The sequence below is a fragment of the Marmota flaviventris genome, chromosome 12 (assembly GCF_047511675.1).
Source record: "Marmota flaviventris isolate mMarFla1 chromosome 12, mMarFla1.hap1, whole genome shotgun sequence".
Classification (NCBI taxonomy): Eukaryota; Metazoa; Chordata; class Mammalia; order Rodentia; family Sciuridae; genus Marmota; species Marmota flaviventris.
The window spans coordinates 69,517,006-69,543,139 of NC_092509.1; the positions used below are offsets into that span (position 1 = coordinate 69,517,006).

The 26,134-nt window shown below is 37.0% G+C and overlaps 2 protein-coding genes across 6 annotated transcripts in view; one reads left to right on the plus strand and one right to left on the minus strand.

Annotated features, from left to right (window-relative positions):
- Positions 1-2,504: 2,504 nt before the first annotated feature.
- On the minus strand, positions 2,505-25,646 carry Tatdn3 (TatD DNase domain containing 3). 5 transcript variants are annotated; one of them, XM_071600094.1, is made up of 12 exons: positions 25,327-25,646; positions 24,685-24,758; positions 22,495-22,527; positions 15,201-15,274; positions 14,913-14,997; positions 14,730-14,795; positions 11,896-11,958; positions 10,884-10,993; positions 10,661-10,716; positions 8,653-8,765; positions 7,383-7,463; positions 2,505-3,477 (listed from the first exon to the last, which is right to left on the minus strand). In XM_071600094.1, the coding sequence occupies exons 2-12, from the start codon at positions 24,691-24,693 to the stop codon at positions 3,334-3,336; spliced, it is 834 nt and encodes a 277-aa protein (XP_071456195.1). In that variant the 5' UTR covers positions 24,694-24,758; positions 25,327-25,646; the 3' UTR covers positions 2,505-3,333. The 5 variants fall into 5 exon arrangements, with proteins under 5 accessions (XP_071456195.1, XP_071456194.1, XP_071456193.1 ...); XM_071600093.1 differs by lacking the exon at positions 24,685-24,758 and having other exon boundaries at positions 7,383-7,460; positions 25,327-25,644; XM_071600092.1 differs by lacking the exon at positions 24,685-24,758 and having other exon boundaries at positions 25,327-25,644.
- Nsl1 (NSL1 component of MIS12 kinetochore complex) overlaps positions 25,531-26,134 on the plus strand; it is a 31,461-nt gene continuing 30,857 nt past the window's right edge. The window contains exon 1 of the mRNA XM_027934722.3: positions 25,531-25,789. Within this exon, the coding sequence (XP_027790523.2) occupies positions 25,556-25,789 (234 nt within the window). The 5' untranslated portion in view covers positions 25,531-25,555. The remainder of the gene's footprint in view (positions 25,790-26,134) is intronic.

A 26,134-nucleotide genomic window follows, 5' to 3' on the forward strand; every position in this document is an offset into this window, starting at 1 on the left:
GGTTCAAAGCCAGTCACAGAAACTTAATAAGACCTTGTCTCAAAATATATATATAAAAAAGGGTGGTGATGTGGCTCAGTGATTAAGTGCCCCTGGGTTCAATCCCCAGTACAAAAAAAGAGGTGAAAACAAAAATTTGGCTTGTCTTCAAAAGGCTTACAACCTCTAAGGGTGCAAAACATACGCAAGACAATTCTACTAAAAAGGAATATAAACTGGGTGTGGTGGTGCACACCTGTAATTCCAGTTAATCTGGAGATTGAAGCAGGAGGATGACTGGCTCAGCTTGGTGAGACCTTGTCTCCAAAAAATAAAAAGGGGGCTGAGAATGTCCAGCACTTGCTCAGGATGCATGAGGATCTGTGTTCAATCCCCAGTACTGAAAAAATAAACAAAGGAATGTTTCATTAGACTGGTTGACAGCACTCTGATCTTCATTATTGTGGCATTTCTCACGTTGCTTTGAAATTATTTGCCCATTTGGCTACCTCTTTTATTAAAGCATGAACTGAGGACAAGGAACATGTCTTATTCCTCTTTGTAACCTCTGGACATCATCTAGTGGGTCACTTATAGAAGGGCCCAATAACTTTATGGAATACATGAAAGGAATGAATAAATAAAGAAAATGACTAAACAACATGAAGGTGGGGATCATGCCTGGCTGGAGTGAGTGAACAAGATGCAGTAATTTATGTTGGACATTAAGATGAGAGTTTAACAGAAGAAATGTGGGCAGGAAGAGGTAGGAAACAGGGAAAAGAAAGAGTTGGAAGAGCTCTGAAGTCTGGTTTTACTATAAGTTCCTGTTGAATGTAGAAATTTTGTGTATAATAATGCTGATGGATAGTTACATACCTCATTGCTATCATTTGAATCATTTTTTTTTTTTTTTTTGGTACCAGGACTGAACCCAGGTGTGCTTAACCAGAGACACATTTCCAATGCTTTTTCTTTTTTATTTTGAGTCAGGGTCTTGCTAAGATACCTAGGACCTTGCTAAGTTGCTGAGGCTGGCTTTGAACTTGGGATCCTCCTGGCTCAGCCTCCCAAGCTGTTGGGATTACAGGTGTACATCACCACGTTTGGATCTTAAATGTCTTCCCAAAGTCCATGTGCTGGAGACTCAGTACCCAGCCTTTGCTGCTAGTAGGAGATAGTAGAAACTTTAAGAAGCAGGATGTAGTGGGAAATGTTGGGATCATGTCCTCAAAGAGGACATGCCCTTGAAGGGGACTGTGGGAACCCAGTCTCATCCTTTCTTGCTGTAAGTCCTAGACATGAGATGTGTGACTTTCTTCTATCACATATAGTCCACCATGATGTGCTGCCTTGGCATAGGCCCCAAGACAATGAGACAAACTAACTATGGACTGAAACCTCTAAAACTGTAAGCCAAAAAATACTTTCTTCATAAGTTTATCATCTCAGGTGTCTTGTTAGAACAACGGGAGGTTGATTAACACACTCATAAAGTACCCTATTATGTTTCTTAGCTACTCTGCTTTAGTTTGGACAATCTTCCCTAGCATTAGTTTTGATTTCTCTGAAAATGAATTTACCTCAAAATATCTACTAAAGATTCCTTACATGAAATCATTTTGATTTTTAGGAAGTTGATTTTTTTCTATGACAAGTACTTTTTCTAGCATTTGATGCTTAGCAAAAATTGAATACCCAGATTTTAGTATAAATCATAGAAGTAAATTTGTATTTTTAAATTGTGGTAAGATACACATAAGTTTTCACCATCTTATCCATTCCTGGGCCTGGCAGAATGGCTCCCACAAAGAAGGGTAATGAGAAGGGCCTTTTTGCCATCAATGAGGCAGTGACCTGAGAATATACCATCAATATTCACAAGTGCATTCATGGAATAGACTCAAAATTGTGCCTCTTGGGCACTCACAGATCTGAAAATGTGTTATGAAGAAGATGGAGACTCCAGATATGTGCTTTGATATCAAGCTCAACAAAGCTGTCCAAGCCAAAGGAATAGGGAATGTCCCATACCGTATTCATATGCAGTTATCTATAGAAGTAATGAGGATGAAGGTTCACCACACAAGTTCTATATACTCTTGTAACTTATGTCTCTGCTAACATTTTCAAAAATCTGCATATAGTTAATGTGAGTGAGAACTAACCACTTACTGGCAAATAAATTTATAAAACTGCCCCCAAATAAAATGAAATGCACCATCTTAACCATTTTGAAGTGCACATTTCAGGGGCATTGGGTACACTCACTGTTGTTATGAACATTACCACCTACCTATCTACAGGATTGTTTTTACAGTTAAGATGTGTGTGTGTGTGTGTGTGTGTGTGGTGCTGGGGACTAAACTTAGGGCCTTGTGCATGCAAGCAGGCACTCTACCAATTGAGCTATATCCCCAGCCCCTACAGTTTTTTAAAATGTAAAAACAAAATATTATTATACACCAAAAAGGCCAGATACATTTTTAAGAAAGTCATTTACATTTTAAATATGACAAAATTCATTGGAACTTTAAATTAGTTTATTAACTCAACTTTTGTGCCAAGGGGCACAAGTTTTAGGCTTGCTATTTAATAGTGACTGCCAAACAGGGGCCTTGGAAGTCAAAATCTAATATCATTTTGAAACCTTACACATTTTGCTCTTAAAGAGAAATAATTCAAAGTACTGAGTATTACAAACTCAGGAAAGAGATTTCTGATGGTACAAAAAACAGACTTTCCTTTCACTTGTTCAGTTCTATTGAAGCAAAACAAGTAGCAAGGGATCAAACCCAACCTCCTCCTCATGTTGGTGCTGAAGTCTTCCTACCTGTGGGAGAACCCCTTCCTAGAAGTGATGGTTTGGGTTCAGAAGGTGGTTTTATTTAGTGGGGCAAGGTAAAAAAACAGCAATAGGATTTACCCAATTTTCTGCTAGCTCTTGGCTAACTGAAAAGGAACACAAGGTTGGAATCAGAACCAGGGTTTCAGGATCCAAGTCAAGTTATCCTTATAAGAGAAATATTCCTCTAGAATATACATCTGTATCCTGTGGAATGGTCTCTTCAGTTTCTCTTTTTTTGTGTGCTGGGGATTGAACCCAGGGGCACTTAGCCACTACTGAGCCACATCCCGCCCTGATATTTTATTTTGAGACAGAGTCTTGTTAAGTTGTTTGGGGCCTTGCTAAGTTTCTGAGACTGGCTTGAATTTGTAATCTTCCTGAGCCGCTGGGATTACAGGCATGTGCCACTGCACCCAGCCTCAGTTCAGATTCTTAATCTGTACATTTCTTTTTCTCAAATGTTGCCCCTTGAAGCTGATTTGATTATGCAATGAATGGTTTTGAAGCTATTTCTGGAGCAGGTGTTGAAGCTTGGGAAAGAGTTTCAATGCATTCTGTGTTGTTACTTCTACCACTTCTTCCACTGAGATTCCCTTCACTTGGGCAATATATTCAGCTGAAATAGAAACGTTGCAGGGCTCATTCCGTACCTGAAACAAACAAACAAACAAAAAAAAACAGGTACTAATTCAAACATGACATTCAAGGGAAGCAGGTCCTTGGAGACTGTAGATAAAACAGAAAAAAATGAGTTGGTGAAAAACAACTGATAAGCTCTTCAACAGATAAATGGATAAAGAAAATGTGATATATATTCACAATGGAAAATTACCCAGCCATTTGCTGGTAATTGGATGGAACTGGAGACTATCATGCTAAGTGAAATAAGTCAATCCCCCCAAAGCAAAGGTTGAATGTTCCCCTTATATGCTGATACTAACACACAAAAAGGAGTAGGGGAGGGAAGAATAGAAACTCAGTAGATTAGACTAAGGGGAATGAAGGGAAGAGATGGGGGGATGGGAATAGGAAAGACAGTACAATGAATCCAACATAACTTTCCTATGTTCATATATGAATACACGACCAGTGTAACTCCATATTGTGTACAACCACAAGAATGGGATCCTAATTAGAATAAGTTCTAATCCTTGTATAACGTCTAAATATACTCTGTCACATATACCTAAAAGAACTGATAAAATCTTTTTTTCTGATAAGATCGTCTTGTTTTTTCTTTTAAATTAATTTACTTTTAAAAATTGGAGTGTTTTTTCTTAATAAGTTGATGAAGGCAGGAGAAAAGGTACCTCTGCAATATTATTCTAAGTCTATGCTCCTGCCTTGGGGTATTAACAAATGAAGTCCCAGTTCCTAGCATATGAAGCAATATGTAGTAGTGAACACTTGGAGACTAACTTGTCTGATGGATCAACTGTTCTTTAGTTTGTTGTGTAAATGTGCTCCAAAAGGTCACCACGCTATTGCTTGGCCTCTTACCTCACAGGTTATATGACAGTTTGACTAAAAGAAAAACACCATCTATCTGGAAAGACCAGATAGCCTATATAATGGAATTTCACTGATTCCAAGATGCATTTCTCCCCACCCCATCTTAACATCTATGAAATGGATATATATATTTTACTGACACTCAGTGGCATGTCTTAGTACAACATGCAGTGTTTTTTCTTTCTTAATATATTGTACCTACAATCAGTAGCATTTAGATTTGATGAAATAAATAATTACTGTTATTATTAATAAGCATTTACTCATGGTGATAATATTCAGAGGAATAATATTAATTGTTAACGTTAAAAAACCTTAGTAATTAATGTAGCCTAACAACACAATAAAAAATGTGCACAAAAATTTATGTTCAAGTATGTTCATCACATTGTTTATAATACAATCTAAATGGCCAATATTTATTATTTATTTATTTATTTAGAACCAGAAATTGAACTCAGGGGCACTTGACCACTGAGCCACATCCCCATCCTTATTTTGTATTTTATTTGGAGACAGGGTCTCACTGAGTGGCTTAACACCTAGCTTTTGCTGAGTCTAGCTTTGAACTCACAATCCTCCTGCCTCTGCCTCCCAAGCCACTGGGATTATAGGCGTGTACCATTGCACCCAGCCAATATTTACTTTTTTTTTTTTTTTTTGAGAGAGAGAGAGAGAGAGAGAGAAAATGAAACTTTTTTTTTTTTTTTTTTGTAGATGGACACAACATAATGCCTTTATTTTTATGTGGTGCTGAGAATCGAACCTGGGTCCCGCCCCTGCTAAGCGAGCGCTCTACCACTGAGCCACAATCCCAGCCCAAATATTTACTTTTTTAAAAAAATTAAATTATTTATTTATTATAATTTGTTATACAATGGCAGAATGCAATTCATTTCATATTACACATATAGAGCACAATTTTTCAAATCACTGATTGCATATTTACTTTTAACATTGGAATATTATATAGTTGTTAAACATGATATGGAAAGTATATCTGTTAATATAGGCAGAAGTGCATACATAAAAGGAAGTTACGAAATAATACATTCAGGCTAATCCTATTTTTATGAAATATATGTATATATACATACACGGATATAAAAAGTCTGGACGGACAGAGAACTTACATTTATTTAGTGCTTTTTTTTATAGATGACTCTCTGTTATAAACTTTTCATGAAATATTTCATTTAATCCTCAAAATAACTCCATGCAGTAGGTACTATTACTAGTAGTACCTCTTTTTCTAGTAGGTAAAAAAACATCCTACACAGATAGCAAGAAGGCCAGCTGAGGTTAAACCCAAGCAATCTGACTTTAGAGTTTATGCCTGTAACTATTATAGTGTGGCAGATAGTTTTATTTTCTTGTTCATGATCTTCCCTGTTTCTAACTTTCCAGAATAAATGTTTAGGGCTGAGGATGTAGTTCAGTGGTAGAGCCCTGGCTAGTGAGGCTGTGGGTTTGATACCCAGCACCACCAAACACACACACACACACACACACACACACACACACACATCTATATACACACATACATACAAAAAATGTTTATTGAATACCTACTTAGTACAAGGCACTATGCCACAAACTCAGTTTTTGTTAAATCATCTAAATACAAATAAAAAAACTGAGTTATAACAGCATTCAAAATTTATTCTCATTTAGGAGAAAAATGCTAGATCCTTTTCTTTCATTTAACACATCAGGACAGTAATTCTATACTATTCTGACCTATACCCAAATAGAAAAAAGAAGTTATGATCCTCTACTTTCTTGTTCCTGGCTTTTATACTTTGATAAAAAAGGATTTACAAAAATGTAGTTAATTAAACAGGTATGGTGGTGCATGCCTATAATCCTACTGGCTTGGGAAGCTGAGACAGGAGGATTACAAGTTCAAAGTCAGCCTCAGCAAAAGTGAAGTGCTAAGCAACTCAGTGAGACACTGTCTCTAAATAAAATACAAAATTGGGCTGGGGATGTGTCTCGGTGGCCATGTGCCCCTGAGTGAAATCCCCAGTACCCTCCCCACTAAAAATGTAGTTAATTGGACATTAATTAGTATAATTCACATTGCAATCACAAATAATCATCGTTTGTTAATAATCACATAATGATTTCTGCTGCTTCTAGACCTCCAAATTTTGAGGGACAGTTCTCTGAATTTGGGAGGTGTGGAGACACAGATCCAATAGACATCACAAGCAGTTATCAAATTGTACATTATGAGCTAACTGTAACAGACACTGTCTAAAGCAAATAAAAAGCAGATGCTGTGACTTCCTTTCAGAAAATTATAATTTAAAGCAGTAGCAATATGAAAGTATGAAATTTAAAAGGTGATTCTTTGTGGTCTACAATAACAAAATGAGATTCTATAGCAATGATCAGATACAAAAATCTATGATAATATCAATACTTGTAATGAAAGAAATACATAATAACAAGCTAATTAAAAGGAGAAAAATGAATATTTATTGATCACCTACAATATACCATCTGCTGTTAGGTGCTTTCAAGTACCTTAATGTAGTCCTTACCATAATCCTTAAAGTATAGTATTCTTTTGCCCACATTTTATAAATGAAAGAAAAAAAAGTTTCAGAGAGATTAAAAAGCTTACCCAAAGTCATCTAGTCAGCAACAGAAACAAAATTTGAATCAAATCTTTCTGATTCTAGACACTGTGTTTTATTACATAAATTAGGTCATGCTCCCTAACAAATAACATTCTTTGTAGCACAAAAGCTGTATTTAGAAAAAAACTCAATAAAGGGACTGGGGTAGTGGCTCAGTGATAGAGCATTTGCCTAGCATGTGTGAGGCACTGGGTTTGATTCTCAGCACCACATATAAATAAACAAAATAAAGGTCCATTGACAACTAAAAAATAATTTTAAAAAACTCAGTGTAAACAATCAACCTAGCATTAGGATTCCACTGTATTTACACTATACTGAAAAACATAGTTAAACTGAAACAGCTAAAACGAAAGATACAACCTAAATAATATTCAAATTGAAAAATCATTTACCTGTTTTTCTGGTCCTAGCACAGGTGAATCTGTTTCTAAGCAGATGGAAGTTAAAGGCAACTGTTTCACAAGTTTCTGCTTCTTAGAGAAAAGAGAAAGGCAATAAAATTAAAATGTGAGAAATATAGATAAAATATTAAACCCATATGCATCATTCCAGAAGAAACTAAAATTCAGGCTTTAATACTAAATTGATAAATACTACCTGGATTCCTACTATGTTCACATTATTCCACTATTAACAGTTATCATTAAAATATAAACACTCATTGATAAACTTATTCAAAGCTTCCAGGGAACTAAGCTTCTAGTTATAACCATAGCAAAAATGAAGTATATCCATCAAGAAATTCAAATATCTGATATCACATATCTTCTGAAAGACCCAAAGAAGAGAATTCCGTCATTGGCCCACCACTGCCACATTCAGTGTTTCTTTCTATTTACCTTTAATTTTTTGAGGAACTACTAAACTGAGTTGGGTGGTGTAGCATCTCACTGTGCCTTTGATTGGCATTAACATAATGGAGAATAATATTGAGCATGTTTATGCACTTATGGTCACTTGATGTTTTCTTGAGAAAAATATCTTTGTAAATCCTTTACCAATTTTTAAAATCAAGTTTTTTTTTTTTTTAATTGTTGAGCTGTAATGGTATGTTACGTATTCTAGATACCTGAACTTTTATCAGATACATGACTTGCAGATTTTTTTTTCTCTTTATGTGGGTTGTCTTTCCACCTTATTGACAGAATGCTTTGAAGTATATGTCTCTTTTTTTAATTGCAGAAGTTGTGAATTTTGATAATGGCTAATATATATATTTTTTCTTTGGTTGCTTATGTTTTTGTTGTTGTAGCTAGGGAAACCATTGCAAAACCCAGGTCAAAATATTTAGACCTATTTTCTTCTGAGGGTTTTAGAAATTTTAGCTCCTATATTTAGGTCTGTAATCTAGTTTTTAATTAATTTACATATATATATGTGAGATAGAGACCTGAGTTTAATTTTTGAAATGTAACTAGAATAGTATCATAAGTATGTTGTCAAAGCCTATATATTTTTTTTTTAATTTTTTTAATATTTATTTTTTAGTTATCGGCGGACACAACATCTTTGTTTGTATGTGGTGCTGAGGATTGAACCCAGGCCGCATGCATGCCAGGCGAGCGCGCTACTGCTTGAGCCACATCCCCAGCCCGTCAAAGCCTATATTTTAAAGTACATTTCACAAAGTATCGGATGATAAGTTTTAATGAAAGAACTTACCTGTCCACTTCTTATGATAGAAGGTGGAATTGAGAAGAAGTACCCAGCTCTTACTCCTTCCATGGCTACAGATGGCCGGCCATCAAACGCATGCAGCAGTACCTTATCAGCACCTTCCAAAATTAAAGATAAATCAGTGTTCCATTTTGTTTCCTTAAGAAAAGTTTTTCTCTTTAGTCAAATTGATCTACAGAGATTTGAAATTCTAGTAAATCTTGGTCACTGCGATATAAAGGCAAGATTCTATGACTTCAGGGTAGATAAATACAATGTTCAATAAATAGAATAAAAAATATTCTTGGGCTGGGGCTGTAGCTCAGTGATAAAGCACTTGCCTTGCATGTGTGAGGCACTGGGTTCAATCCTCAGCACCACATAAAAATAAATAAAGATACTGTGTGTTCATTTACAACTAAATAAATATTAAAAATAAATTTAAAAAAATTTTTTATATTTTATTATTTTTATTAGCTACACATGACATTACAATGATCTTGGCAATTCATACATTTGAATCAATTGGGGTATAATTTCTCATTTTTCTGATTGTACAGATTGCAGAATCACATTGGTCATAAAAAATAAATTCTTTTAAATAAAATTTAAACAATTTAAAAAACAATTATTTAAACTGCCTATACCCTCAGATTTTTTTCCAGAAGTCTTTGAATTGTCAAATTATTGCCCCAGTAGAAGATCTTTAGGCACATTTATTTTCCTAAAAAAAAAATGCTAATAAAAAAGAAATGGAGAGCTAGATGACTCACAAATTAAACAATTAAGAGTTGGCTTCATAAAATCAACTCTAGTTTTTAAAGGACAATTGCTCAGTCAGCATAAAAATCATGTTTTCAATCATGGGGTTGAGGCTCAGTGGCAGAGCACTTGCCTAGTAGATGAGGCAATGGGTTCGATCCTCAGGACCACATAAAAATAAATAAATAAAGGTATTGTGTCCATCTAGAACTAAAAATTTTAAAAAATGTAAAAAAATCCTGTTTTCAGTGATTTCAGAAGTGTTTAGTATTCATCGCTGAGAAATACAATGTTTAATTGCAGGCAATTACATCTGCTTCATTAATTGACAGTGTTTTTTCAAATGGTATGGGTGACTATGAGTTATGACAATAAATGGGCTACAAAATCAATTTAGTAGGTGATAACCCACAAGCATGGGCTTGCATACACTTAAATACATTTACATACAAATACACATATATGTGCTGCTTATGAAAAATGTTAGCTTTCTTTATGTGCATATGAGTCTCAAAATAAAGAAAATTTCTTACTGTGGATGGCATTTAAAAAAAATAATGCTATCAGATATGTTTTTACTTTAGGGACAACCATGAAGATGACAGTGCATTTTATGTATAATGGCCATAATCAGTACAGTATTATTTTGTGAAGCAATAGGCAGAAAACCTACAAAACACTGATCCAAGATGACTGTTGTGTGATTGCCCTGCCTTGCCTTGTTTTCTTCTTTCATGTTACTCATGGTGACTTAGAAGCTGGAGTTGCTGCTGGGCGCAGTGGCGCATGTCTGTAATCCCAGCAGTGAGAAGCTGAGGCAGGAGAATCGAAAGTTCAAACCCAGCCTCAGCAACTTAGTGAGGGCCTGTCTCTAAATAAAATATAAAAAAAGGGCTGGTGATGTGGCTTGGTGGTTAAGCCCCACTGGGCTCAATCCCTGGTACCAAAAGGAAAAAAAAAACAAACAAACAAAAAAAAGAAACCAAACTGGAGCTACTGATTTTTAAAGTAAGGAATATAAATTGATTCAAGTTTTCATTTGCTCTATCCTGTCCTGTTAAATATATTGCGTGAAACCCTTGTAAAAAGTACCCTGACTTGCAAAATCACCTTAGCTGATTTCTGTCTTTGCTCTTGCCTCATTCCCTTCTCTTTAAGAAATCAAATCAAAACGTGGCTTGCTCTATGAGATTAGGAACTAGAAATGTCAAACTTGAAGATTAGACACATGTCTCTCAGGAATCTTAAATACCTTGTTCCTGCAAGAGGCTGATGGTAGGTCTTCCAGCTGAGCGCGAGTGAACGTTTCTGTTTAATAACAACAAAATTCCTTTTAATACTTGGAAATCTGAAAGTATTATTTTTGTTCAATAATTCAGAGAAAAAAGAGATGCAGAACTCCATTTCAGGAGGATTCTTTGGTCATTATTTAATTTGCTCTATAGCTATTAATACAGAAAGATAAGTAAACCTACAGAGGCAAATTTAGTCTTTTGGCTAATTGAACCTGTGTGATTAGAACTTGTCTTTGCTCTTCCTTCTGTTTATCAGTGTTAGCAAATCTGGGAGAGAAATCTAGTCCAACCTGTAACAGAAAAATAAAGGAAATTACATATTTATGGCTTAATAAATCCCCAAAGAGATTCTATAAATCAGTGCTACGTGATAGAAACACATCATAAGCCATATATAGAATTCATATTTTATAGTAGCCACATTAAAAATATTGAAAAAAAAACAAGTGAAATTAATTTTAATAACAAACTTTATTTTATTTAACCCAGTAGATTCAAAATATCATTTTAACATGTACAAAAACCTGAGTTTTTTATATTATTTTTCTGGGAGAGGGTACTGGACTTTGAAATTCAGTATGTGTTTTACACTTACAGCCCATTTCAATTTGGAGGACTCATATTTCAAGTGTTCAACAGCTACATGTGGTTATCACACTGGACAGCATAGATCATAGATGACTGTTTCCTTTGATACTATATTGGCATGCATTCTATTATCTATACTCTAAGTTTGAATGTTATTCTTCTATCTTGAATAAGAAATGGACTTTATTAATAGGTGATGAAAATATTTTAGCATTATAAATAATTTAAATAAAACTGTTACAAACTATACCCTATTTAAAGTTTGCTTTTAAATTACTTATGAAGGGATACACACACACATGCACAACTTTAACAAAAGCAATGATCTACATTTAAGCAAAAGGAAAAAATAAAAAGCAAAGTATTTAGAAATGCTATTAGTATAGTTTTTCTCTCTTATTAATAAAGCCTATGGTTTTCTATTCTTTCATCCCCATGCTCTCTTGCTTATTGAGGAACTCTCAACAAATTCAGCTGAATGAAGTGAACATAATTATTCAAGTCAGTTATAATCACCAATATGAAACTAAGGATTATCTTCACCTATCATATATCATTTGGAGGTCTAGATTAAAAGTTGTTTGATCAGCTAATGGGTCTTTACCTCTCCAATTGCCAACAACTGATCCTTATACTTCTCGATGATAGGCAAAGCTAAATCCAAATCCTGGGAGAACAAAAAGTAAATTTGTTAAAATGGAAGAAGGGAACTACTATTTCATGAGCACATATTGAGTGCTAGGCTCTATGCTATGCCGATACTTTACATTCATTTAATGTGTTTAACCGGTTAATGAACTAAGAATAGTAACCCTTCTATAATTGTGAGTACTTCTAGCTATAGTCTGAGTAGAAACTTATCCCATACCTATTCAGATTATAAAAATATGACTTTTCAACGAAGAGTCCCATTTAATCATTGCCCTCTGTTTACAGACATTTCCTGGCAGTTAGTTAGGAAGTATAATTTGGTAAAATTTTGGATTATTATAGCCAACTGGATCTTTTAAAGACATAAATCACATCTTGTCACTCCACACTTTACATCCTCCATTACATGTAAACTAAAATCGAACAAGGTCTTTATGAGATATCTGTCCAATTCTTCTGATTCTATCATTATCACTTTCTCTATCCCTTTAGCCATATCAGCCTTCTATTTCTTCAATCCCCAGTACCTCAAAAAAATATAAAGTAAAACTAAACAAAACAACAACAGCAAAACACCATCCAAATTCCTATCAAATAATCATTTTTTTTCAAAGCACTTAGTGCTTTGAAAGTTTTCTGGTTTATATAATTGTTGATTGTCCCATCTAAAATCTAGCTTCCATGAGAGGGTTTTTACTCATTGTCAGGTCTCTACTGCTCAGAGGAGGGGCTGGCACATAGTAGGTGCTCAGTAAACACTGGTTAACTAAATGAACACTTATGGTAATAGACCTCTATATAAATAGTAGAGATCCTTTGGAGTGCTGTCCTGCTCTGGTTTCCAACATTTTGGATTGTGATTCTCTGGCAGTTAAGCTAATTGTATCATACTCAACAACTCAGGAGGACAAGAGGATAAGCATTTTTACCTGAAGTGAATTAAAAGCAATTTCTTTTCTTTTCTTTCTTTCTTTCTTTTTTTTTGGTACCAGGGATTGAACTCAGGAGTGCTTAATCACTGAGCCACATCCTCAGCCTTTAAAATTTTTTATTTTATTTTATTTTTTATTTTGAGACAGGGTCTTGCTAAGTTGCTTTGGGCCTTGCTAAATTGCAGAGGCTGGCTTTGAACTCATAACCCTCCTGCCTCAGCCTCCAGAGATGCTAGGATAACAGCCATGAACCACCATGCCTGGCAAAGCAATTTTATTTTGAAATAAATTATTTGCTATTATGGTTTGGATATAAGGTATCCCCCAAAGTTTCCTGTTAATGCAGGAGTAGTTAAATGTAAAATGATTAGACTATGAGACCTAATCAGTCCATCCTGGCTGGAGAAGGTGGTTCACTGGGGGCATGCCCTGGAAGGGCTGTTCTACCTGCAGTCCCTTCCTCTTTCTCTCTCCACTTCCTGATCTCACTGTGAGCTGAGCAGAATTCCTGCACTGGGCCTTTCTCCTATGATGTGCTGCCTCACCCAGAGCAATGAAGTTGGCTGTCTATGGATGAAAATCTCCAAAACTATGAGCCCCCAATCAACTTTACCCCCTCTAAGTTGTTCTTGCTGGGTATTTTGGTCATAGTGGTGAAAAGCTATCTAAAACATATGCCAAATTCATTCACTTCTCTTTACCTGTACCACTCTCACTTTGGTTCAACCCATCATTATTCTCACGTGAACTACTGCAATAGCCTTCTAACTATCCTTTTTTCTTTTTTGCCCTCCTCAGAATTCATTCTTCATACCGTAGACAAAGGGATCTTTTTAAAATATAAATCACACCTTGTTACCATCTTTAATGTAGGAATATACTAAATACATTAGTATAAAAGTCGATGGCCCTAACCAAAGGGTAATTACTTCTTTGAAATGATCTATCAACTCCATTATATAACAAAAAAACTCAAAAAATTGTGCATCTTCATGATGCTGAGTCAGGAGACAAGCATGAAATATAACACATATTGAATACAGTGAGTCAGTGAGACCATGTGGATAGGATGATTTTAGAGAGAGTATAATATCAATGCAATTTAATAGCTTGTGAGCAATTCTGAAGAGATGCTTTCATGTTCAGAGAACCCAATTATACCTGTGAATCTTTGTATCTTTCTTTTTCTAGATATATTCTATCACTTTTTTTCCATAGAAATATGACTACAGGACAAAAAAAAGTGGAATAAAGTAATTTATAATTCTATCAGATCATCATAATTACTATCATTTCTGTGTTTTTCTTTCCAGTCTTTTCCTTGTGGAATATATTTTTATTATTATTATTTTTGGGGGTACTGGGGATTGAACTCAGGGGCATTCAACCACTGAGCCACATCCCCAGCCCTATTTTTGTATTTTATTTAGAGATAGGGTCTCACTGAGTTGCTTAGCGCCTTGTTTTTTGCTGAAGCTGGCTTTGAACTTGAAATCCTCCTGCCTCAGCCTCCCAAGCTGTTGGGATTACAGGCATGCACTACGGTGCCCGGCTTGGAATATGTTTTTACATGAATGTTACTAATAGTCAATAAACTATTTGGTATTGTTTTTCTCCTTATTATAGTAAACATTTTTCATGTGCTACAATAACTTCATAATTCTCATTTTCTATAACTGAATTATAATTAACATTCTACAAGTCAGTTAATGATTCCTTTATTTCTGAATCTTGCAGCTGTTTCTATTTTTCTCTACTATAAATAATGTCATAACAATTTTTTTTTGTGAATGAATGGATTACTTTCTTAGAATATAAATTAGAAAGAGAAGGATAACTGGGTCAAAGTTATTACCAGGAGCTGGGGTAGAGCTTGGTGATAGAGCTCTTGCCTAGGATGTGTGAAGAACTGGGTTTGATCCTCAGCACCACATAGAAATAAATGAATAAAATAAAGGTATTGTGTCCATCTACAACTAAAAAAAATTTTTAAAAAGTTATTATCATTTTTATGGGTCTTGTTTTATGTGACTATTACCTTTAATGTAACACTTCTTTGGTCTTCTGGTGAAAATTCTTGAACTGGGTGAACACCCAAGCATGGCAGAATGAACCCGCTATATCTAAAAATGTAGAATAAATTAAGAACACAGGAATATAGAGTAGGCAACTACAGTGTCATTATAAAGTAGAAAAGAATCTTAATTTTAGGACTATGCTAATATGCTTTTCCTCCCATTCTCTTTAAAAATAAATATTTGATGTTATATAACTGATATAAGTGTCCTTAATACCAATTCTTTAAAATTTTAATTAGAAGGAGTACCTTTCTGAAAGTTGCATAATCTTTTCAAATTCTCCTGAATGTTCAGCAACTGCTACAAGGGCCATAACATTGGCCTGAAAAAAAAAATAGAATAGTTAAGAGTCCCAAACAATACACATCACACATTTAATTCAAATTCAAATTTTAAATTTAGTTATTTTTATTTACTCAGGCTTTTATTATTAATATAATAATAATGGCTAACACTGATTACTTACTGTTTCAGGCCCCAGGCTCAGTTAATATAAATATTATCTCCCTTAATATACACAGACCTAGGAGGTATGTATTGTTATAATCCACTGTATATATCAGTAGCAGAGTTTTGAATACAGTCAAATAGCTTAAATAGGTCATTAGGCCTGTGGGATTGTAAAGCCCACCCACCTAATTAGGCTGTATGTAAAAAGATATTGGCAATCATTTCTAATTCTATTACTCTCCCCCCGCCCCCAGCCCCCCCCCCCCCCCCCCCCCGCAAATAATAAGGATCCAACCCAGGGCCTTGGGCATGTTAGGCAAGTGCTCTACCACTGAGTTGCATCCCTAGCCCTTTTTCTAAATTCAGTTTTAAGGCAGGGTCTCACTAAGTAGCCCAGGCTGTCCTCAAACTCATGATCCTCCTGCCTCAGCTTCCTGAGTAGTTGGGATCACAGGCATGAGCCACCACACCCAGACTCTACCACTTTCTGATTAGACCGCGAAACGCTAGTTATGATGGATTTCATAAACATTTCCAAAAACTAATAATTTTTCTAGGAAATAAAAATGTTTCAGAAAACTTTTATAATATATCCCCAATCTCTAGAATAATGTGAATTTAAGAACTTACAGATGGACCATTCTGTTATACAAGACTAGTAAGAATAGTGGTTTCAGGAATATGTTTTGAATTCAGACTAACCTGTCTCTATCACTTCACTAGCATGTGTCTTTGAACTAGAGATACTAATTTCTCGGCTTTAACTGTGTCATCTATCAAATGGGAAATGGTTGGCTACAAAATAGTACTTCCTCAGAGGGTTATAAAACATTAAGTGAGATAAAATTCAGAAAGGGCTTAGCTTGGAGTGGCCTCCGGACTCCCTGCGACCGCTGCTGGGACTGGAAGACCCCAGCTGCCACATTGAAACAGGCAGGGCCTGGCGTGCCCCCTGGGCATCCCTCCTTCCTCGAGCGGCCTCGGCTGTCCCGGCCCCCCACCCAGGCCGCCCCGACCTGCTGTCTGCTCCCCGAAGCTGCTGACCTGGCTGCAAAAAAACATAAGTTTCCAAGAGGCAGGTGGACAAAGAGGAGAAGGGCTACCCGGAGCAGCGGGGGGCGGTGGGGGGAGCCGGCTGCGGAGGGCGACTGAGCGCCGGGAGCCCCAGACATGTCCAGGTGGAAGCAGGCGAAGCCGGGCTTGGTGAAAGACAAACCACTGTGACTCAGCACTAAACGATCCCGCTGAAACAACTGGTCGGCTCTTCTGATCCTATGGAGGTTAATGCCAACCGAGCCTTCATAGGCAGTGGCCACAGGATTGAAATGGGGCTTGGGAGAGACAGTCAGGACCCACCTGTTGCATTGGTCACCCGGCAAAGGGAACGAACTGTCACCATTTGCATGGGATACCACCATGGCAGAGAACTGACGTCACCAGAATGCGGCGGAGGAGATAACTTCATTGAAACCAGCAGTGACAGCATCAAATAAATTTATAGGATTAAACAGTAACTCAGCAGTCAAACAGAACAAGAAGTAACATGAGCAGCATGAAAAAGCAAGGAAGAAAAGGAGTACAAACAATGCAGGACAGCCTAAATATTCAGGAGGACCTAGAGTCATCAGAAAAATGGTCAAATAAAGAACTCAAGGAATACCTTAGACAGATGGAATGGAACCTTAAAGAGGATATGAGACAGCAAATTCAAACAGTGAAAGAACTCATTGAAAATGAATTACATAAACAGATAAAAGAAGAAGTTAAGCATCTTTATCAGGAGATAGAGATTATAAAAAAAAAAAAAACCAAACAATAATTCTAGAAATGAAGGAAACTATAAACCAAATTAAAAACTCAAATGAGAGTATCACTAACAGAGTGGAGCAAGTAGAAGCCAGAACGTCAGATAATGAAGACAAAATATATCATCTTGAAAAGAGTCTAGCCAACTCAGAAAGGCTGGTAAAAATTCACGAGAAAAACATCCAAGAGATATGGGATAACATAAAAAAAACAAACTTAAGAGTCATCGGGATAGAGGAAGGTATAGAGATTCAAACCAAGGGAATGAGTAACCTGCTGAATGAAATAATTAGAGAAAACATCCCAGAAATAAAAAAGGAAACGGATATACAAATTGTAGATGCATACAGGACACCGAGCATCACAGTAGACCAACACCAAGACACATTGTTATGAATATATCTAATATACAGAACAAAGAGAAAATATTAAAAGCTACAAGAGACAGGAGGCAGATTACATTCAGGGGTAAACCAATAAGGTTAACAACGGATTTTTCATCACAGACGCTGAAAGAGAGAAGATCCTGGAACAACGTATTTCAAACACTGAAAGACAATGGATGCCAACCAAGAATTCTGTATCCAGCAAAATTAAGCTTCAGGTACGACAACGAAATAAAAATCTTTCATGATAAATAAAAGTTAAAAGAATTTGCAGACAGAAAACCAGCATTGCAAAGCATCTTGAGCAAAACACTACACGAGGAAGAAATGAAAAACAATAACCAAAACCATCAGTGGGAAGTGCCTCAGTAAAGACAGAGGGTGGGGGGAAAGCTAATCATGGAGAAACAAACTAAATTAAAAAAAAAAGATAAATAATCAAACATGGCTGGAAGTACAAACCATATATCAATAGTAACTCTAAACGTTAATGGCTTAAACTCTCCAATAAAGCGACATAGGCTGGTAACATGGATTAAAAAAACAAATCCAACAATATGCTGCCTCCAGGAGACACATCTGATTGGAAAAGACATACACAGGCTGAAGGTGAAAGGTTGGGAAAAAATATACCACGCACACGGTCCTCGTAAGCAAGCAGGGGTGGCCATCCTCATATCGAATAAAATCGACTTCAAGACTAAGTTAATCAAAAGGGATAAGGAAGGACATTATATACTGTTAAAAGGAACCATTCACCAACAAGACATAACAATTATCAATATTTATGCACCAAATAATGGTGCTGCGACGTTCATAAAACAAATTCTCCTCAAGTTCAAGAATCAAATAGAACACAACACAATAATTATGGGTGACTTCAACACACCTCTCTCACCATTGGACAGATCCTCCAAACAAAAGTTGAATAAAGAAACTATAGAACTCAATATCACAATCAATAACCTAGACTTAACGGACATATATAGAATATATCAACCATCATCAAGTGGATATACTTTTTTCTCAGCAGCACATGATCCTTCTCAAAAATAGACCATATATTATGCCATAGGGCAACCCTCAGTAAATATAAAGGGGTGGAGATAATACCATGCATTTTATCTGATCATAATGGAATGAAACTGGAAATCAATGATAAAAGAAGGAAGGAAAAATCCTACATCACATGGAAAATGAACAATATGTTACTGAATGATCAATGGGTTACAGAAGACATAAAGGAGGAAATCAAAAAATTCTTAGAGATAAATGAAAATACAGACACAACATATCGGAATCTATGGGACACAATGAAAGCAGTTTTAAGAGGGAAATTCATCGCCTGGAGGTCATTCCTCAAAAAAAGGAAAAACCAACAAATAAACGAGCTCACACTTCATCTCAAAGCCCTAGAAAAGGAAGAGCAAAACAACAGCAAATGTAGCAGAAGGCAAGAAATAATTAAAATCAGAGTGGAAATCAACGAAATTGAAACAAAAGAAACTATTGAAAAAATTAACAAAACTAAAAGTTGGTTCTTCGAAAAAATAAATAAGATCGACAGACTCTTAGCCATGCTAACGAAGAGAAGAAGAGAGAGAATTCAAATTACTAACATACGGGATGAAAAAGGCAATATCACAACAGATGCTACAGAAATACAGAAGACAATTAGAAATTATTTTGAAAACCTATATTCCAATAAAATAGAAGATAGTGAAGACATTGATAAATTTCTTAAGTCGTATGATTTGCCCAGACTGAGTCAGGAGGATACACACAATTTGAACAGACCAATATCAATGGATGAAATAGAAGAAGCAATCAAAAGACTACCAACCAAGAAAAGCCCAGGACCGGATGGGTATACAGCGGAGTTTTACAAAACCTTTAAAGAAGAATTAATACCAATACTTTTCAAGTTATTTCAGGAAATAGAAAAAGAGGGAGCTCTTCCAAATTCATTCTATGAGGCCAACATCACCCTGATTCCGAAACCAGACAAAGACACCTCAAAGAAAGAAAACTACAGACCAATATCTCTGATGAACCTAGATGCAAAAATCCTCAATAAAATTCTGGCGAATCGGATACAAAGGCACATCAAAAAAATTGTGCACCATGATCAAGTAGGATTCATCCCTGGGATGCAAGGATGGTTCAATATACGGAAATCAATAAATGTTATTCACCATATCAATAGACTTAAAGATAAGAACCATATGATCATCTCGATAGACGCAGAAAAAGCATTCGACAAAGTACAGCATCGCTTTATGTTCAAAACATTAGAAAAACTAGGGATAACAGGAACCTACCTCGACATTGTAAAAGCTATCTATACTAAGCCTCAGACTAGCATCATTCTGAATGGAGAAAAATTGAAGGCATTCCCTCTAAAATCTGGAACAAGACAGGGATGCCCTCTATCACCACTTCTATTCAATATAGTTCTCGAAACACTGGCCAGACCAATTAGACAGACGAAAGAAATTAAAGGCATAAAAATAGGAAAAGAAGAACTTAAATTATCACTATTTGCGGATGACATGATAATATATTTAACAGACCCAAAAGGGTCTACAAAGAAACTGCTAGAGTTAATAAATGAATTCAGCAAAGTGGCAGGATATAAAATCAACACGCATAAATCAAAGGCATTTCTGTATATCAGCGACAAAACTTCTGAAATGGAAATGAGGAAAAACACTCCATTCACAATATCCTCAAAAAAAAAAAATACTTGGGAATCAACCTAACAAAAGAGGTGAAAGATTTATACAATGAAAACTACAGAACCCTACAAAGAGAAGTAGAAGAAGATCTTAGAAGATGGAAAAATATACCCTGTTCATGGATAGGCAGAACTAACATCATCAAAATGGCGATATCACCAAAAGTTCTCTATAGGTTTAATGCAATGCCAATCAAAATCCCAATGGCATTTCTTGTAGAAATAGATAAAGCAATCATGAAATTCATATGGAAAAATAAAAGACCCAGAATAGCAAAAGCAATTCTAAGCAGGAAGTGTGAATCAGGCAGTATAGCGATACCAGATTTCAAACTATATTACAGAGCAATAGTAACAAAAACAGCATGGTACTGGTACCAAAACAGGCGGGTGGACCAATAGTACAGAATAGAGGACACAGAGACTAATCCACAAAGTTACAACTATCTTATATTTGATAAAGGGGCTAAAAGCATGCAATGGAGGAAGGATAGCATCTTCAACAAATGGTGTTGGGAAAACTGGAAATCCATATGCAACAAAATGAAACTGAATCCCCTCCACTCGCCGTGCACAAAAGTTAACTCAAAATGGATCAGGGAGCTTGATATCAAATCAGAGACTCTGCATCCGATAGAAGAAAAAGTTGGCTCCGATCTACATATTGTGGGGTCGGGCTCCAAATTCCTTAATAGGACACCCACAGCACAAGAGTTAATAACAAGAATCAACAAATGGGACTTACTTAAACTAAAAAGTTTTTTCTCAGCAAGAGAAACAATAAGAGAGGTAAATAGGGAGCCTACATCATGGGAACAAATTTTTACTCCTCACACTTCAGATAGAGCCCTAATATCCAGAGTATACAAAGAACTCAAAAAATTAGACAATAAGATAACAAATAACCCAATCAACAAATGGGCCAAGGACCTGAACAGACACTTCTCAGAGGAGGACATACAATCAATCAACAAGTACATGAAAAAATGCTCACCATCTCTAGCAGTCAGAGAAATGCAAATCAAAACCACCCTAAGATACCATCTCACTCCAGTAAGATTGGCAGCCATTCTGAAGTCAAACAACAAGTGCTGGCGAGGATGTGGGGAAAAGGGTACACTTGTACATTGCTGGTGGGACTGCAAATTGGTGCGGCCAATTTGGAAAGCAGTATGGAGATTCCTGGGAAAGCTGGGAATGGAACCACCATTTGACCCAGCTATTGCCCTTCTCGGACTATTCCCTGAAGACCTTAAAACAGCGTACTACAGGGATACTGCCACATCGATGTTCATAGCAGCACAATTCACAATAGCTAGACTGTGGAACCAACCCAGATGCCCTTCAATAGATGAATGGATAAAAAAAATGTGGCATTTATACACCATGGAGTATTACGCAGCACTAAAAAAATGACAAAATCATGGAATTTGCAGGGAAATGGATGGCACTAGAGCAGATTATGCTAAGTGAATCTAGCCAATCCCTAAAAAACAAATGCCAAATGTCTTCTTTGATATAATGAGAGCAACTAAGAATAGAGCAGGGAGGAAGAGCAGGAGGAAATGATTAACATTAAACAGAGACATGAGGTGGGAGGGAATGGGAGAGAAAAGGGAAATTGCATGGAAATGGAAGGAGACCCTCATTGTTATACAAAATTACATATAAGAGGTTGTGAGGGGAATGGGAAAATAAACAAGGAGAGAAATGAATTACAGTAGATGGGGTAGAGAGAGAAGATGGGAGGGGAGGGGAGGGGGGATAGTAGAGGATAGGAAAGGTAGCAGAATACAACAGTTACTAATATGGCATTATGTAAAAATGTGGATGTGTAACCGATGTGATTCTGCAATCTGTATTTGGGGTAAAAATGGGAGTTCATAACCCACTTGAATCTAATGTATGAAATATGATATGTCAAGAAGTATGTAATGTTTTGAACAACCAATAAAAAAAATCTATAAAAAAAAAAAAGAAAGGGCTTAGCTTGGTTCCTGGCATAGAGTAAGCATTTGTACAAATGCCACTTATTAACTACTGAAACAACATCAACATAGTATATCTAAACTTCAAACTGTTTCAGCTTGAAATTAGTTACAGTTTGAGATTAGCAGGAAAGACAAAGAAGAACAAGGGAGACAACTATAGGTACTGACTTACCTTCTTGGCTTTTTCCAACACATCGTCCAGATCCTAAAATAAGCATAGATTATCACAATTAGATGAATATGTAATGACTCCTTGGCTGTGTATATTGATGCAGTTGAGGAACCATAAAGAATGACAATGTTAGCAAGGAACAGGATGGTGGAAAGTGAGGAGCCTACACTGACCCACCTCCTGTTACTCTCAAGTCTGGCTTCTTTTGTCACTGCACTAAAAAAGAAATTGCTGTTGTCAAACATCAAGGATATTTCTCTGTTCTTTTCTTACTCTACCTCTCAGCAGCACTAGGAAACCCTCATTTGTCTACCTTTTCCTTCTTAAAAGAGTTTCCATTCTTGCTTTGCACAACCACCATTTTCTCACTGGCAGCTACTTGTTAGTTTCATGACTGGCTTCCCTCCTTCTCCTGACTTCTCCCTCTGCTCTTCCTTCTGCACTTGCATTAAGGGATCTCATCTGTTTTCAGTTTTAAGTATCATTCTATTGGGGCTGAGGTTTTAGCTCAGTAGTAGAACACTTGTCTAGCAGGTGTGAGGCACTGTGTTAGATCCTCAGCACCATATAAATAAATAAAATAAAGGTATTATGTCTATCTGTAACTTAAAAAAAAATTAAAAGATCATTTTGTTGAATCTCCAATCTCTCCTGAACCCATGATTCATATTTAAAAATGACTATATGACCGCTCCACTTGGACTGATCAAGCTTTCCAACCTGTTCCCAATATAAATCTTTCTTTTCTTCCCACAAACCAATTTCGTTTGCTTACCTCCCCACCACATGCTAGTAAGCAGCTCCACAATTCTCCCTACAGTATAAGTTACAAATATGAGACTACTTTGATTTTTCCCTTTCCCTTCCTCTCCAAATCCAATTCCTTAGCAAGTATAATAGAGTCTATCTCTAAAATATTTCTTGAATACATCTACTCCTTTCAGACTCCTCCACTATCATTATAGTACTGTCACCAAAAGCTCAGTCCTTGTCTCTGATATCAATCCAATAACGAGGGCATAATTTGGAGAAGAAAGGAAAACAAAGTTTCATTGCTTTACTAGCAAAGGAGAAAACACGAGGGATTCCTGTCACAGAGACTGTGATTCTGCTCATCAGGGGGAATGGGGGAGGGCGGTTTATTTATTTATTTATACTTCTAATAAACTAGAAAAATACTTTGATTAAGTAAAACAACAATATACCATGAAAAAGCCACTCCCATTATCTGGAATACTAAAACCCTTATATAACATTACATATTTTAATATAAAACAGTAGAAACTCATCAGAAACCTCAAAATATTCAAAAACCAATGTTAAGTACTCAGAAAAAGCTCCAGAATCTGAAATCTCATACTCCATACATCCCAGTGTTACCCTAAATTGTGATTAGCTACCCATACGCTGTGTCATAATTGACCTTTTCAAAATTTACAGACAAGTCAATGCATCTATTTTAAAAGACTACCCTTTACAGTTAAGAACTTTACATTAACTTTTATATTCTACTCAGCAAGATTTCTGGAATAGGGGAGTTTTAAAGAGATGATTCAGGGGGCTGGGGCTGTAGCTCAGTGGCAGGCCGCTTGCCTAGCATATGTGAAGCATTGGATTGATCCTCAGCAGCACCACATAAAAATATATTAATAATTTTTTTTTAAAAAGGTGATTAAAAGGCTAAGTTCCTGTAGTTTTCTGTCCAGAGTTGTAATTCACTTGTTTATTTGTGAGCTAGTCATCTCTTAAGATCCCCCAAGTCTGAATAATTTCTATTCTATTCCTGTTCTGAGTGTGTGCTCAAGGCCAGATAACTGCCTAGGATGGGAAAGAAAGATAATCCTGTTTGCCCTGAAATTAGGGAGGGGGAAATTCCAGAGAGAAAGGGAGGGAGAGAGGAAATGAAAGAAAACATGTCCATTTTAAAATAAGCCTCAGTGGCAGAGCAGCAAGGGCTATATTCAAAGCACAAAGTGGATCATTGTTATAGTACTAAGCATCATTTCTTGTCTGATAATGTAAAAGTCTCTTAACTGGTCTACCTTCTATTCTACCTCCATCTATTTGCCACAGCAGCAAAATGATCTTCAAGTGGCTATTTGATCTGGTCAGCCTTATTAACTCCTCAGACCCACTTTTAATGGAACTGAATTGTGCATCTAATGCAATTCAAATTCCTTACTGACTTACCTTACCCATCTCCTACAAAATTCTTCAGTCTAGCTTCATTTCTTCCTCTCCGTAGCTCATTAGGCTCATCCAGCCTTTTGGTAAATTGAATGAGCTAAATTTTATCCTGGGGACCTGCAACCTGCCTGCTCCACTAAACCACCTTGCCTTGGCTGGCTTTTTTATATTCCCAGCCATAAGCCTCACCTCCTAACAAGTTTGCTCCCTGAAATAGACACCCACTCTTCCTTCTCTGTTAGCAGTCTCTTGTTTCCAACGTAGCAGGCAAAACACTTTATAAACTGGTTTTGTGAGTGTGAGTGTTATTCTTTTAGTTTGCCTCTCTGCTTCATTAGAACTGGAGCATGCGATGTGCAGATGGGGGGGGAGGGGTTAGAGAATATGGGATAAGCAGCCCGGTCCAGGGAAGGTAGGAAAAAGGACTTCAAGAACCAGAAACAGCAAACACAAGCTTTGTGGAGAGTTTACTGTAATCCAGGGTCAGAAAAAAAAAAAAATCAATATGACTGGGGTTAAGCAGGAAATCGGGCAGGTCTCAAAGGGACACGGGCAAGGCCTGGGATTTGGGGGCTTCACTCCCAACGCGGGAGAGAAAGACGAGAACCTCCCCACTCTCCCGAGCCCCGCCTCGTTCTCACATACGCTATCAAAGTCCGAAGCGGACAGGTGGCAGTGACAATCCACCAGCCCCATGCCAACCGCGCCCATCGTCACTTCTGCAGCCGCCACTTCTCTAAACACGCATTGCGAAGCAAAAGCCGGAACGCTTAGGCTGCGTCCCCTCGAGTTTCAGGCAGGACGTGTGCTCCTTCCACTAGTTGGAACTCGGACTTCCGGTCCCAGGGTCCCCGCCTGCAGTTCAAACTGGAAAATGGCGGGGGCTTCTGAGTCAGTGGCTGTCGCCCCTTCGCAGGACCAAGAGATAGTGGCCGGGACAGACAGCCAGACCGCAGTCCCAGCCAACCCCCGAGAGGACTTCCGAGTACGTTGCACTTCGAAGAGAGCTGTGACGGAACTGGTAGAACTGTGCCGCCGTTTCGTGCAAAAGCTCGGAGACGCGCTGCCAGAGGAGATTCGGGAGCTCGCGCTGCGAGATGCGCAGTGGGTACGGACCAAGTTTGCCGCCTGTTTATCACTCCCTTCCCCCGTTCCCCGGGGCTCCGGGCTAAGAAAGACCCTACTCCAGGCCTCAGCGGAATTAACGGTGCCCAGGCTGCTGTAGAAGCAGCCTGAGAAAGGCGAGGGGAGAACGAAATAGATGTTAGTGTCAGCTGGGTATTATTAATTACTTGGACTAGTGCTGACCTGGGAGAAATGTAAGGCGACCTGCATATATAATTATAAAAGAAAAAACAGGCGAAATTAATTGAAATAAAATGTTTTCTTTAACTCAAGGTACCATTTTACCACTTAAAGTAATGATACACTGAACGTGTTACTTTCCTTTCTA

Coding starts and splice junctions, on each gene's coding strand:
- Tatdn3 (XM_071600092.1), bottom strand. CDS start 25,392: ATGGGCGCGGTTGGCATGGGGCTGGTGGATTGTCACTGCCACCTGTCC. Junction 14,998..15,200: donor ATTATGCAACTTTCAGAAAG/GTACTCCTTCTA, acceptor CTACATTTTTAG/ATATAGCGGGTTCATTCTGC. Junction 10,717..10,883: donor AAAAGACTAAATTTGCCTCT/GTAGGTTTACTT, acceptor GTTATTAAACAG/AAACGTTCACTCGCGCTCAG.